Below are 15,701 nucleotides of genomic sequence, written 5' to 3' on the forward strand. Positions count from 1 at the left end.
GGGGGGGGGTGGGAATTAAACACACAAGCCCAATTCAATTTATTTGAACTGGGAATCCCAGAGATAAAAGGAATTATAAAATTCTTCATGACACTTGTAGTCAAACATCACCAGCAACAAAAGACACATGCCAGCAGATTGTAAGCACTGGCTACAAAGAAAGAGGCAGAAGGCTACTCAGCTACAGAATCTTGAGCTTCAAATCCTTTATCAGTGAAAAGATCAATTTTAAAATCAATACTAGTATTGGATGCTTAGTCAATACAAAGAAAATTGGAGAAATATGCTTTTACAGGCTTTTCGTAACAAGCCTGAACAAAAAAAAAAATGACCATGCAGCCAGTAGCCTTTGCATAATCTTATCAGGAAAAGCAGCCTATAAAGAATTGCATTATCCCAAAGCATGCTAATAAAAGCACAGCAAGGAATCTCTTATTTTCTTACTGGTAGCACAGTAATGTTTTTATTCATAGAAATATAAAAAAGAAACAATGTTTCAAAATTATTATAACAAACCAAACATGTTAACATTTCCCATTTCTCCCACTGTCATGAAATTGCTTGTCATAAGCATCACATGGAAGACCAAAAGAATAACAGTTCCCAAACAGGGACCAGAAGATTTACTGATAAAGAACTTAATTTTCCAAAGCATCCTAAAGATAACTAAGCATGCCACAGGCCGATTTATGAGTGTACTTTGGGAGCACTTCAACCATTGATCACAGGAGCACTCTTATCACCACAAAAATACAGAAAAATTTCACTAGGAAGTGTCATAAACTGCAGATGCAGTTGGATTTCCATGCAAACACAGCATTGAAGTCCAAACAATGGTCATGTCAAGAGAAGAAGAAATAACCATCTAATATTGATGATAAACAGGATTAGAGATTTTGTCATAAATTGTGTGTGATATTATGTTCAACATGAGCTTTACATTAAGAAAAACTATGAAGGGAAAGCAATACACGTCAGAACCCACCAGTAATCTGATTCATATGCTAGAGCTTCCCCTCCCCATTCTCCCACCCCCACATCTCTTGCTGAATAAAAAAATCATGCCTCCTAAAAAGACTGTAATTACGTGACTCTTCCCAGGCAGCTGTCATTGAAAAGAAATATCTCTATGCTTCCCGTAGAAAAAAAAAATCCCGGTGTATTGTATGCAATGAATGACCATCCCTATTTATCTGTTAAGTTATACCTAAGAAATTTTTAGAATGTGAGATAATCAGCCATGAAACTAAAACCATCTATCTGGCTTATGAATTATTTCACCAATATCCTGCAATTCTAAGATGTTTATTCCTTGCATTACATGCCTTAAGCTATTTTATTAGCATTGGTATAAGTGAAATTGTCACATATTAGGAGTTGCACTATTCTCAACCTTTGATAAAGTGACCAAAGCCACCAACAAATTTAACTACACTAAACATTACGCCTCCCTATGAAAAAGCAAAAACCAACCCAAACAATCCTAAAAATAAAACAACCAGACAAAAACCCCCATAACAAAACCCAATACATTGTTTGACTTAAGGTTGTAAGGCAATAAAATATCATCAGCATGGAAAGCCTTTAACCTTTTTCCTTAATTACTGACATATTTCAAGTATCCAACATCTCTGTATGTACTTCACATAACTGCCTCGAAAATCATTTAACAGAAATGTAAAAACACTTCCTTTGTAGCATGTAAGGAAGTCTAAGCTTGTAATAAAATTTCCTCTATCATTACATCTATTTAAAATTAAATAGGTAATAAGTGAGATAATACAGATAAATGTAAAACAATTAATTCCCATCAATAGCATTTAGCTACTGCTTCCTCCTTTAAAAAACATGTCAAGTTCTCCTGAACTGCTTACAAGCTTTAAGGCAAACATTAGCAGTCACTCTAGTCTGGTGCTTAAAATAAACATTAGCAGTTACTCAGAAGTGCCATTTACAAGACCCCTCAGGTTTCAGTCTCAATTCTGACTTGAAGATCTCCTTACCAAAAAATGCGTGCTCTAAGCAAGAAACAAGTGTACATAATTTTGAGTAATATATTCTTTTTTTTTTCTTTAAGGTACAAACTGTACAAAAAAACCCGCCAATTTCAAATTCAATTTACTGTACTCCATAAATGCCAAGTATCCGCAAGAAACAAGTGTACATAATTTCGAGTAATATATTCTTTTTTTTAAGGTACAAACTGTACAAAAGAACGCACCAATTTCAAATTCAATTTACTGTACTCCATAAATGCCAAGTATCTCCCATGTAGCTTAAAGCCTCCAAAGTTACAGGTTCTGTCTTATTGCTTCTGAGAAGGCAGAACATGAAAACCCTGTTGAAGAACAGCGAGGTCCCAAGTTTCCTTCACAACACAGAACTGTGCAGGGTGCAGAACTAAATTTCATGCCAAAGTACAATACACAGTGGAGTGAGGATTCCTCCTTGCAATATTGCATTCTGTGAACTTCTGTGAAGGAAACTAATAGTCGTCAGCACTTCTACCAGAAATTAATATCAGAGAAACACAGTAGGCACAAGTAGAAAACCATTTACCAGTTATGAGCAAAGAAACAAAGCTAAAAATAAAGCAGAAATAGCATGGCTAATTTGTTACTTGTTAACTACAGACTATCAAATTTTGTAACATCTTTAGGATATTGGGTAAGGTTTTGGGGCAACAGAGTAAGACTCATCTCTATAATAAGCAAGTTATAATAGCATATGAATGTGTCCAAAAACCATATTACAAAGGTTATTTGGTTGGGGTTCTTTTCTTTAAAGCAAAGTCTTGCAAAGTAACCAAATCAAGATGGACTGATATCTGCCACTGCTTTCTTCATTAAGGTAATTTTCTACTCTGAAATTTTTACCTTCAGGTAACACATAAATTTTCCAGTACCATGTATTGAAAACTGCTTAGGCTGAGGAGGTGCAGTAGCTACACATTTAGTTTGGCATCAAGGAGTGTCTTCTTTACCATACCATGACAATTTTTGACTTGTACAGACTTGCTCCTACCACTCCAAGTGGGCACCATTCAAGTCTGGCTTTCCACAGTAGTCATGGCAGTTTACCCAATGACCCTTGCAAACTCTTTGTTAGTGTTAGTGCTTTCACTCACTTGGCCTGTCCAATTTTCTCACCTGATGAAATTTTCTTTCTGTACTTAACTTACTGTAGAATAATAATGCATGCCCGTACAAAAGCCAATGTAAACTGAGGCTACTTTATGAAACTTCACAGTGCATGTTCATGACTAAACAATAAAACTATGAGCCAGAGTAGGCATTTCATGAACCATGCTCTTCAGGAATCATATACATTTTTTTACCTTTTTTATTACAGCAAAGAAAAATCAACCAGAAGTTCACAGTAACTGTTGAAATATTATATACATTAAAAATGGGGGTCATATGTTACCATGACATTGGTTCCAAGGCACTGAAGTCTATTTATTAAAAAAACTAAATTTGCAGTCCTGATGGCATAATTTGATCTTTAGGTTACTGACTTAATTCACTTTCAACAACAGTTCTATTAGTAAACTCCTCCAAAAACAGACACCCAAGGGTTTTTCCTCTGTCACAGAAACCCAATTCCACACTTCACTATAAACTTAAGATATTTCTCTAATATTGAAGAAAGCTGAATTAACTATTTAATAAAAAAAATGCTCACATCATCTTGTGAATGCACTTACACTTTACACTTACACTTTAGTCTTCATTTCTGCAACCAAGTTTTCCAACTGCATTACTAAAAGAGTAAGGAAGACAGCTTGCACACTTAAATGTTTGAGGCAAAGCTAGTGGCATTAGTGACTGATGAGCTTTACTAAAATCAGTGAAACAAACTAGCAGAAGATTATACCTGGGTATGGAAATGCAGTGTACAGCTGCTGCAACAGGTTATTCAACACCTAAGCATCTTCACTGCTTCAATATAGAAAAAAAACTACTTCATCTTTAGGCTGCATTCAAAGAGGCTCTATAGCTAAATTTGATGTCAATTCCATTGTTAGCTACAAAGTTCTGCTATTTACTGAGGCAAATCACTGAAGAATTGCAGGAATGGCCTGCACTAAGTTTTTACTCCCACAAAGGACACTGCACAGGAGTGCCCATAAACACTCCCTGTAGCCACTGCTATCACAACTCTACTCCCAATATGGGCCAGAGATCCCCTATGGGCACTTGGGGCTCTGAAGTGACACTGCACTTAACATCCTTAATGACAGATCAGGGCTAGGCAATCATTTGTAAGTTGTGTGCAGACACTTATTAAAACCTTCAGATAAAGCACTGGTATCGTCATCTAAAAATCACAGAAAAGCATTATAAAATGAGTGGCATCATTAAGAACCTCAGTTGTGTATGACTAAGGCAGATCTGTGAATTCACCATGAACTTGGAAACAGTTCATTGCATCTAGCTCTACAATTAGACAGAAGATTAATTCTTCTTCATAAATTTTAATGCTGTTGTATGAACATAACAAAATTCTTCAGCAATAATAGGATTTGGCACACAATCCTAACAGTAGTTAACCCCAGCAACTGGAAGACCTTTCGGACATCTCTTTTTTCCATGTCTTCCTGAACCAACCTGATGCTCTCAGCTAGAAGCCCATTTAACTACTTTACTTAGCTTCTACCTCAAAAAGCCTGCTAATGGAAAGGCAGAGGAAGCAGGTACTTGCAGAAACAATATCAGAATACCATGAACCCAGAAGACCCTCACCAATACAAACACTAAGGACCAGCTAGGGGAGTTTCCCCTTGTGAGAGCCACACCATGCAGGGGTAGACCACCATCTAAATAAGCCTGAGCAATCTCTTTATTTTACACAATAAAAACGCTGGTTCATTATTCCTAAATTACATCCACAAAACAAACCTGAACATCATCATAATTTATATAAGTAGATATTATAGGCAAAGCAGTCTTCAGTGTTTGGGCTACTATCTCCATCAACAGCACTAGGGAGTTTTTACACTGTATGAATTCCAGCCATAAGCCTCATAGGATAAGCAGAAGTTTGAGCAGAATGATTCGGCTCTGCCCAGCAGAGAGCAGTTTGGCAAACACATTTCAATGAGCACCATGTACTTTAAGTTTGGTTTGGAGTTTTGTAGGGTTGGTGTTTGGTACTTTTTATATTAAGTTTAGAAGAGAACTTTAATAAACTTGTCATTTTGCTCTTTTCTGATATATAACTTCCACAACATTCAAGAAGAAACTGTTTTCTGAGACACTGGAGTCTTGCTGAAATTATGCAACCCAGCCCTCACAGGGAAAAACCAAAACACCGAAAAGTGCATGAGATGATTCTCACAACTCAATCTCCACAACACCCCCTCCCCTCCAAGTCTCACATTTATCTCACTCCTGTGTGAATATTGCATGTACTCCTCCTCAAATGATCAAATTAAAACAAGAATGCCAGAGGACAATTCAAGCCAGGTAACATGATATCTTTCTGCTTTTCACACCTTGAGCCTTAAAACAAAGAATGGTCTTCACCTGAACCTTCACCTTTAATCAACTAATGGAAGAATAAAACCAAACCAAAATTTTCTATTTCAGGACAGAAATCCCAAAATATTATGACTCTTATGACTGTGCTACCAGTTGACAACTGGAGACTACTTCCAGGGAAGGATGCTACTTATACCAGAGTGCTCAAACAAAAAACAGAATAACTACTTTCAGTGAACTCATCATACCCAAATATTATCTTAAATTTAAAAATTAAAAAATAAAAAAAAAACCCCAAGCAATACTTTTCCACGGTCACCCAGACCTCTTACAAATATCAACCATCTATTGAACTTAATTTCAGGAAAACTATGTCACACAATGCACCAGAAGAAAGACTTCTTTCAGGGATACAGTTAGTCACAGTCTCTCAGACCATACTTAAAAGACATCATGTTTGTTTTCCCAGTAGTTCCTTGGTTTCCATACAGCAAGTGGAAAAGAAAAGCACAGAGACAAAAAACATGTCTGTAAAAAGCAGATGTCTATGTTACATACATTTGCTGCTGTATCTATCAACAGACTACTTATGTTTTGGGTTTGGAAGAGATGCTTTTTTTTTTTTGTATTGCACAATACATATTCTATCTATACCTAGCAAAAGAGATTCCTACAGGTAAAAATACCATTAAAATTGCACAGATTTGCTGTATTTCTTTTTGTGCTAACCATTAATGTAAAATGAACCTACAGTTTCTTCTTAACTGGGAGACAACAGGATACAGGTTTTACTGATGAAACAATACTTTTGTATGTTTATGAATCAAAGAAAGCCAAGAGATAAACAAAAAAACACTGATGCCTTTTAAATGGTAAAAAGACTAAGCTTATGCCTCTAGGACACTCACATTAGAAAGGCAGACTTCAGTACAGTATTTTTGCTGGTTTTAAACAAAGACAGGAATTTTACTAAAACTACTTTTCCATCCAACCTATTGTAAAGAAACTGCTACTTGACAGCTTACAGGGAACAATGACTGCCGGTAGGAGCAGGCTGCACTCATTTAAATGAGCACATTAAAACCCCCTGACACAGTCTGTAACTTCCTTCAGTTATTTATTTGACTCTTGCAGCAGGCTCCTCGTCCTGCGAGGCTGAGGTGCTGCTCTCGCAGCATCCCCGCAGTGTGCTACAGCTGCACCCCTGAGCGCTCCGCAGCGCTCCAGCAGCGCCGCATCCCGCTCCGCAGCCAAGCGCACTGCCTGCCGCCGGCACATCACCCTGTCCCAGCAAACTGAGACCTTCCTCTTACCTCCACCTCCTTGCTCTTCTCTTTGTTTGTGCCCATTGAACTTCTCCCATTGCTGGCAGTCTCCCGCGCTGGAACTACAGAAATCTGCTGGAGTGGCATTCTTACAGAGCTGCAGGTTGCCAGTACCTGTTTGGATGCCTTATATCTTCACTCCCCCCGAGTAGCCCACCTGTATAATTGTTCATATCCTCTCTTTGCCAAGCTCAGCTCTAAATAAAAAGGGGAAAATATTATTTGAGAAACGGTGTAGCCAGGGTCTTCCATCAAAAGAAAAAAAAAATCAACAAAGCAGAGCAAATTGCGAACACAAGCAAGACACAGCAAACAAAGAAGTAAGGCACAACAATCCAGGGAGTTTCACATGCTTAGTGATGAGTTGCTGCAAGTCTGTGTCCCTGGAGCACCCCACCATACCACTATCCCCCAAGAGCACTGTGGGAGACAATTCAATTTCTGTTACCTAATAAGTGTCATGGAAACCAAGGAAACCCAGGTCTCGCAGGCCCTTATTAGCAGCCGCTTCCCGCTACCGGCACCGGCTCCCACATTTGCAGCAGCTGCCGGTGGTGCTTTTGTCTCCCATGCGATCCCACAGGAGCCCTCTGAGCACCCCAGACGCTGCCTCGTGCCCGCTAGGTGCGGCAGCAGAAGGCTGAAAAGCTTAGTGTCCTATTTTGGAGGCAAAATCTCCTCCTTTAAAAGCACAGGAGAGCTTGCTGTGTCCTTCATGCGTCTACAATAATCTGCTTAGGTCAAAGGATCTGCCTTGAAGTGAGGAGTAGCGGTGAGCAAGCGAGGTGTAAAAAGGAAGACAAGACTGGGAGGGATTGCAAACGCGCCTTTCCGTGGTTGATAGTAAAAAGTTAACCCTTTGCTGCGCTTATCTCTGCCCAGAAGCCAGCTCAGCAGGATGAGCCAGAGGCAGACACACACATGCCTTTGTAGTAGTCATACACACGCCGAGAACGTCACTTATGTGAGCTTCTCCCTCCCAACAGCTTCAGTGCTCTCAGTCACTGCGGAGCCAAACACTCGGGAAAACTGCTTCAGCATTTCCCCTCCCCTCAATATGCAAAACAATAGAAGAAAGTCCCAGGTGTTGTATTACAAAAATGGATATGAAGAAAGGAAACTCCTATCATCTATGCTTCTTTAAAAAAATGATTATTCTTCATAAGTATTATGAATACCAGCAAAACTGATTTGTGATTAAAAATGGTAAAGAAATTATTAGATCAGAAGTCAAATTCTTAGCCATGTAGAGTATTCTGTATAAATAATGCGGGAATGAAAGAAAACAACAATCCCACACCAGTCACCACCAATGTTTTAATATGCTGTCAATTAAAGAAAAAAATATTACCCAAGCCCTGAAATACATCATCTTTATTTCCAGCTGCACAGAGTGGCACTTAGAATTCTGACAAGAAATAATAGCATTATAAACAGCCTGGATTCTCTTACAAAGCCAGTAGGGAGGATTTAAAATACTGTTGATTCACTACTCCACTACTTTAGTTACTATTTCTCTGTCTGAGTTAATACTTACAAGAGACTAGCCTGAGATAAATTCAGATTGGGTCCAGGTTGCCATCCTGGTTTTACATCATTGATTTAAACTAAGGTATATTGACTGGCTGTAAGAGAAGAGTTTATCATTGCATTAACAACGAAACAATCTGCTACGAGTTCAGAGATGCTGCGAAATTTGAATGTATGTGCACATCTTTATAACATATATTCTGTATATCTATAGTCATGGAACAGATTTACAAATACTAAAATTAAGTCTATTGTCATTTACACATCTTCTTCTACACATTTTTAGTTATGCTTTACATGCTAATTTCATTTTTAATTTCCAATATTCCAAAATAAATTTGAATGTAAGTTTAAATAACTTCTAATGTACACAGGGAGATTTTGAATATAAATAAAGGAAAAAAAGACATACTCCAGCTCTACGAAGACAGTGGTAAATCAAAAATTTATTCCAGAAATATTCAAAGACAAGAAATGTTATATACCAGGCTAGTAAAGTTTAACTTCAATCTTAAACTTCACACAGACACAGAATAATGAACTTAATTCTAATGTAAAGGAAAATCCTTTTTAGTTTAATAGAATGTTTTAAAGCTACAGAGAAACTTTTTCCTTTCCTCTGAGGCACAACTAGATTAAGAATTCCTAAACTTGACTCTGCTTTGTCATGATAATCACTCACCTCTTTGATCAAAATATTGATAGAAAAGTAGAGGGTTTGTGGTATTAAAATGGAATCTTCCTGTAAATGTCTAGTTAAGCTTAAAAAAGTCTAGTTAAGCTTAAAAAAGTCAACCTGCCTTTTGATACTGTGCCAATAATTCTGCATTTGAAATCATATGAACCTGATATTTACATCAGAGATTTCTGGGTTAACCAGTAATCTTTTTAACCCCATCTATGCCTGTTTTAGCCAGAAAAAAGACCTTACAGGGTGTGATGTACTTAGTTCTTTCTAAAATGATGCATGGCCTCTTTTTTCCCCCCACAGGGAACCTATAACATCAATGTATACATAACAAAACTAGTTCCAAACAAGGGCTGTATTTTAACATTGGGTAGGTTCATGCTTGCATTCTGCTTAACTATTTCACTAATTACAATTCTTCACCATGTGGAGACTTCACATTAATGTGCAATTGCCTTCCCTGTACATATGCTGAACATGGCTCTTCTCAGACTAAATGCTAAAACAAGTGGCAGAACAACCAAGCCCCATGCTGCTATACCTAGAAATACAGAGATCACCACTGCTCCATGGTAAGGAAGCTGTTAGAAAATACAGGACATATCCAGATGCATATTGTAGAAGTTAGTGGCAGAGGTGTGGTGGGATCATTTTTCATTAGAATTAAGTTTAATTTTCCATCTTGGCTTTTTCAAGTTTACTATGACAAAATTATAAAACATTAGCTTTTGCACAGATGTTAATACACCTATGATCTCAGAACACCAGGCACATCTTAAAGAAACAGCAAAACTATTGATTTCAATTTATAACGTGTTTTTAGATCCCAGAGTCCCTAAGTCATAAACAAAGTGATTTTATATATACACACACAACCCTTCTTGTTAGAAAATGTGTTTACTTCCACTCATCCTCCATGGTGAACAGGCTGTGGTGTCCTATTTAAAGAACACTAATTTTGGCACTTGTGCCACCCAAAGAGTCATAATTTTAGAGCCATGCCTCACCTGAAGGACAGTGTGACAGCTGCTCAGTGAAGTATGAAGCTGCTGTGCAAAGCAGCATGATAGGGTTTCTCGGGAGGGTAACAATAACAAAAGAGAAGTGCTCACCTGGAGCAGGTGAAAATGACATTGGTCGTTGGGTTCAGTGTGCATTAGTCATTGATTTACATTAATATAATTCACAGGTCTCGAAGCAAGTAACTACAGAAAAGCAAAGTACCACCTCCCCCTCCTCTCACTGAAACCCTACTAATCCCAACTCAGATAAGCCAAGGAATCCAAACCTGTATTTTCAGTCACCCAAAACATTCCCCTTGGTACTCAGGACCCATACATTCCCTGCACAAAACACTCCTTGAGCCACTTCCATAAGAATCTGACAGCAAAAAGGGATCAGAATTACAACCCTACGCAGACACAATGTTTTTTGTTTAATTTAATAAGGAGCACATCATCTTCTCAGCATACCCATTTATGCAGGACTATTGCTTTGAACTATGAACACAATCTGATCAGCTATGGTTAATGGTTTCAAATATGGTATGCAAGTGCCAATGAGAGAAAGAAAAACAGCAATACAATTCTTTTGCAACACAATTGCAAGGAAACAATGTACTAGTGTAGTGGCAGTTCACTGGCTGCTTATATATAATAGCCCTGCCATGGCTTACAGAAAAATTTGTACAAGACTCTTGAATTGAAAAAAAAACATATTAAGTTTACCTGCATAATAACACTATCAGAAACAGGTAATTCCAGCTCTTTTTTACTCACATAAAATCATCTTTAGATAAGATGTACTGCAGCTTTTATATGATCTTTCAATTTTATATGACATTGACATTTAAAAAACATCATTGTGGGCATAAAACAGAAGTTGGTTGTTTGGACTCCACCTTATTTGTCAAATACACAATACACAAAAAGGTATAGACATATACGTTGTAGTCCTGAGATTTAGGAATGACTTTCACTTTCCCCAAAAATAACATAGAAGAGCTACAAACACTGTGCATGCTATGCTTCCTTTACCAACAGGAATTGCTTCTCTTGTAATCACAACTGAGGTGTAGAGACAAACATCTGAACTCTACAGCAGTGTGGAAGCAGATGGATACGAGGAGGTAATCAACTGGCATGAGTACAGTCACTTTATCTAGCAGAAGGTCCTAACACCAAAATTAAAAGTGCAACTAGCAGTAGTCTAATGCAAACCAAACAGGACTGTTGTAAACCAATCCCTTGGGCTTCCATAGCATCTTGAAGCTGACATTAGAACCAAATAAAGTTTTCAGATAAATGAAAAATTCCTTTCGATTTTCTCCCAAGCCTTAAGCCTACAGGAGCACAAAGTTAGCCATGGAATTAGGGCAAATATGAAAGACATCTTTAGCCAAACACAAGTATTCCAAAGCAGCAGATTCCAGATGGGAATGGGAAAACCTGTTGTTCTCTGCTATATGAATATGTCCTAAATACTGTGCTGTACTGTGGGTTGGTGTCAAATGGAGGACCATGGAGGACCAGCAGGAATGCAAGTTTTCAGGAGAATTCATGTTCAAGAGAGTCATTAGCAGAAGCAAAATTTAAAAGTTGTTTTAAAAAAATGAATAGAATTTGCATTCTTCACAAATAAGACTGGCTGTGAGATATCATATTAGAAGTTGCTTTTCAAATGCCACATGAAGTTGGTACAGACTGGAATGCAGCCATCATGTTACTAGATCCTCAGGGAGGTTTTGGCAGCTTTATTCCTTGCCTCCTTCAGCTTTGCAATTGACTGAACTGCTGAGAAGTACCATATAACGTAATACGGTGCATTAGAGCAACAGAGGTGTATTAAAGGTATTAAGGAAGCAATCAACCAAAAATTTCAAACTAATGTCTTTGGATATTTTTCTACGTTGCCATTCACAGGATATTGTACATTATTACACATAATTTCATCAACAGCATCATTAAGCACAGGTGATCTTCCCCTCCACTGAGAGATGAACAGAAGTCAGTACAAACACAGAGGAATCTATCTGCCACTTGTATATTCTGTGCAGATATATTACCTAAGTAGAACATCTTGGAACATTTCTAAAACATCTGAAAATCCAAGGTCATGGAATGGTACAAGTCAAAAAGTAAGTTAAAGACCAAAAAGTAATAGCTGAGACTGAAATAAAATATGACTGGTACCTCAAAAGTTTACCCAGCCAAAACCTAGATTGATGAAAGTGAGATATGAAATGACAGAATGGTGATAAATCAGATAAAATGTTGCCCCCAGCCATTAAAACCAATTATCTTTGTTATCTCCAAGCAAAGAGAATTAAAACCAACTGATTTTCACTGCCAAACATGAAGACCTTCACAGATACCTTCAGTGTAGTGTTTGCATTAAGATTACTTTATTTAAATTAAACCAAGTATACTATCCCCTCATCAGACTGGAGTGCCCCCATGAAATAAGGGAACAAGGGAAGACTTGTAAAGTTCTAAAAACTGCCAGTAACTTGAACAGCTGATTTAGAATTTAGAATTTTTGTTTAAATGTAACTAAAACTTATAAAAATGACCAGAAAAAGTAAATTACCAACTTTTAGGCAGAATGGGCAGACTATGTATTTAGCCAATTTACACTAAAAAAGAAATGAAACTATGCTGTTGAAGTGTCCACTGAAGAAATTATTTATACTACAGTGACACTTAGCTACTCACTACACAGACAGGATTCTACTATGTTTATTCTAATTTACAATACTCAATTTGTGTGTGTGCCCACACATACTAAGAGGTCCTATTACCTCTGTAGTTCAGGTGTGAGGAGCATCTACCTCCATAATTAACTCTCAAGCACCTCTCTGCTTACAAATTTTGCTGACCTTTGGCAACATAAAGGTAGCACAATTTCATAGCAATATATATTTATATATATATCTATATTTATGATATACAAAATTATTTTCCTGCATTTGTAGTGGTGGAAGTAATCTGCATGCCATGCTGCCTAGCTGCTCATTTCCATAAACACACAAAATTTAAATGGTGTTGTCCATGTGCCTCTTCAGAGGAAAAGGTAAACAAAAACATTGCCACACAAAGTATTATTTCCCACTTCTAAACAAGATACATGAAGACGGTATTTAAACAGCTCTCTAACATAAAGCAGTTGACAGTCTTTATGATAGAAGCATCAAAATTCAGCAAGCTGTGGAATCCACCTGCTCACTTTTGGGTTAAACGCTGCAAACCTGAATCCATTAATCTTAAAGAGTTCCAGCATTGCTTGGTAAGAATGGACTCAAGTTCTTGGCCAGCTTTCAAAGCTGTCAGTCAACAGAGGAGGATGGGGGCACAATCCTGGAAGACTTGGACAACCTTCTAGATGAGAGCATGAGAAACAGGATGAAGTTCAATAGCACAAGCAACCCAGTCATGGCACTGGTAGAACAGGAAAAAGAAATTGGGCAGCAGCCAGGAGCACAGACTGATTTAAGGATCAGTCGGGATCAGCATATTCCTTTATGAAAAGATGACTGGAAAATGCTAGTTATCATCAGCAAAAACATGAACTTTGTCCCAGGATGCACCAACTCAGTTATTTCCAATTCTTCTTAGTTCTGTACAAAGTACACCAGTAATTTCCTCAAATACTAGACTTTTTTTTTCTCATACCCTGATCACCAACATCAAAGAGATCCTGAACTTGAACACAGTAGGAAACTGTTCTAAAGAAGCTGCATAAAAGAAAATTATTTGCTAACCCACTTGCTTCTGTTACTAGTCACATATAATTATACAGGAAGACCAGGATTGTTTATTTTTAATGCAGATATTCAGGTACACAGTATTATGCTACAAACTGTGTTCTCAATTGCTATTTGATGAAGAAAAGACAGATGAACAATTTGTGATCAAAAAATAAAAAGTCCATTTGTGTGAATATTGTTAGCCTACAGACTTACAATTTAGAGATTTGCCATGCTTGATAAGCATTATTTGTTTTGTGAATCTCAACTGCTAGAATGTTTAGGGAACATAAAAAATGTAAGACAATTTAAATATGCAAATGAATACTTGTTCAAACCACTTTCTTAAAGATATTTCTTCTCAACTTCCTACAGGTGTCTATTGTTGATTATATTCTATTTTCCCCTTTACTTCACATGGCTATCTGATCTCCTTATAAACACTGCTATTTCTCTCCTAATCTCATCTGCTGTGACCCCTTTCCCCTAGCAAAATTTTATCTTTGTTTAAATACTTGTATTTCAAAAACTATAATTTCTGATTTTTGAGCATTTTATTCTGTAACCTGCTTTATTGACAATAACTTAATTTTTAAAAACTTCTATATTGAACAAATATTTAACCTTATGTCCAATTTGCACCTTGTCTGGCTTCAAAACTTCTCTCACTGCTTCAGAAAGAGGAGGTCTCAATGCCAGTATAAGGATGTCATTAAATTACAACAGCATGAAATTAGAAAGTATCTGTAGAAACTAAGATTACAGAGGTAGAAAATTCATTTTACATTTGCTGGTGGTTTTGACCCAGAAATCCCCCTGGCTTCTTAATTTTAAGAGTACTATAAAAAGTGAGATCATGCTTCTCTTTAAAGCTATGAAGTAGCCTAAATGAATTTCGATACCAAGATTCATTTGAACTCTTAATTCATCTACAGGATTAACCTAGATAACTTTAAAACCACATATTTCACATTCTTGAATCATTTTCTTTACAGTATCACAGAATGGGAAGGTTGGAAGGGACCACCGTGGGTCATGTGGTCCAACCTCTCTGCTTGGACAGGCTCATCAACATGAGTCCCGACAGTTCTTGAGTATCTTCAGTGAGGGAGACTACACCTTCTCTGGCAACCTGCTCTGGCCACTCACACAGTAAAGAAGTTCTTCCTCGTGTTCAGATGGAACTTTCTGTGCATCAGTTTCTGCTCACTGCCTCTTGTCCTATGGCTCAGCACCACTGAGCAGAGCCTGGCTCCACTCTCTTGGAGAACTTTCTGTGCATCAGTTTCTGCCCACTGCCTCTTGTCCTATGGCTCAGCACCACTGAGCAGAGCCTGGCTCCACTCTCTTGGCAACCTCCCTTCAGATACCCACACACATTGATGAGGTCCCCTCTCAGCTGTCTCTTTTTCAGGCTGAACAGTGCCAGCTCCCTCAGCTTTTCCTCGTAAGAGAGATGCTCCAGTCCCTTCACCTCCTTTGTTGATGTACCTCTAGTGAATCCATGCTGACTACTCCTGACCACCTCCTTGTCCCCCATGTTGCCCCCAGAATGAGTTGTTCCGTCACCTTATCAGGGTCTGAGGTGGGGCTGACTGGCCAGTAGTTCCTTGGATCCTCCTTCTTGCCCTCTTGGAAGACTGGGGTGACATTTTTCTTCTAGTCCTCAGGCACCTCTCCTCATTACCAAGACCTTTCAAAGACAATCAAGAGAAGTCTAGCTATGCTGTCCAGCTCTCCCAGCATTCACAGATGCACACCATCAGGGTCCATGGACTTGTGGATGTCAAGTCTTCACCACTAGGTGTTCTCTAACCAATCCTCCTTGACTAAGGGGAAATCTTTCTTACAATATGCCTTTATCCTGGTCTCCTGAGTCAGAGAGCTGGTCTTCTGGAGAGCTGGTCTTGCCAGTGAAGGCCCATGGAAAG

At 38.0% G+C, this 15,701-nt stretch overlaps 1 protein-coding gene across 7 annotated transcripts in view; it reads right to left on the minus strand.

Moving 5' to 3' along the window:
• The window catches only part of MARCHF1 (membrane associated ring-CH-type finger 1), a 193,965-nt gene that overhangs the window by 118,057 nt on the left and 60,207 nt on the right, over positions 1-15,701 (minus strand). For 3 of the 7 annotated variants that reach the window (XM_039700135.1, XM_039700134.1, XM_039700140.1), the window contains 2 exons: positions 6,966-7,005; positions 6,797-6,880 (listed from right to left, as the gene is read on the minus strand). The exons of 1 other annotated variant lie outside the window; for it this stretch is intronic. In XM_039700135.1, the coding sequence (XP_039556069.1) occupies positions 6,797-6,880; positions 6,966-6,981 (100 nt within the window). In that variant the 5' untranslated portion in view covers positions 6,982-7,005. Of the gene's footprint in view, positions 1-6,796; positions 7,006-7,256; positions 7,481-15,701 lie in introns of those variants that run through there. 3 more of the 7 variants (XM_039700136.1, XM_039700142.1, XM_039700137.1) reach the window with 2 other exon arrangements.

Source organism: Passer montanus, unplaced genomic scaffold (assembly GCF_014805655.1).
Source record: "Passer montanus isolate IOZ18808 unplaced genomic scaffold, ASM1480565v1 scaffold14, whole genome shotgun sequence".
Taxonomy (NCBI): Eukaryota; Metazoa; Chordata; class Aves; order Passeriformes; family Passeridae; genus Passer; species Passer montanus.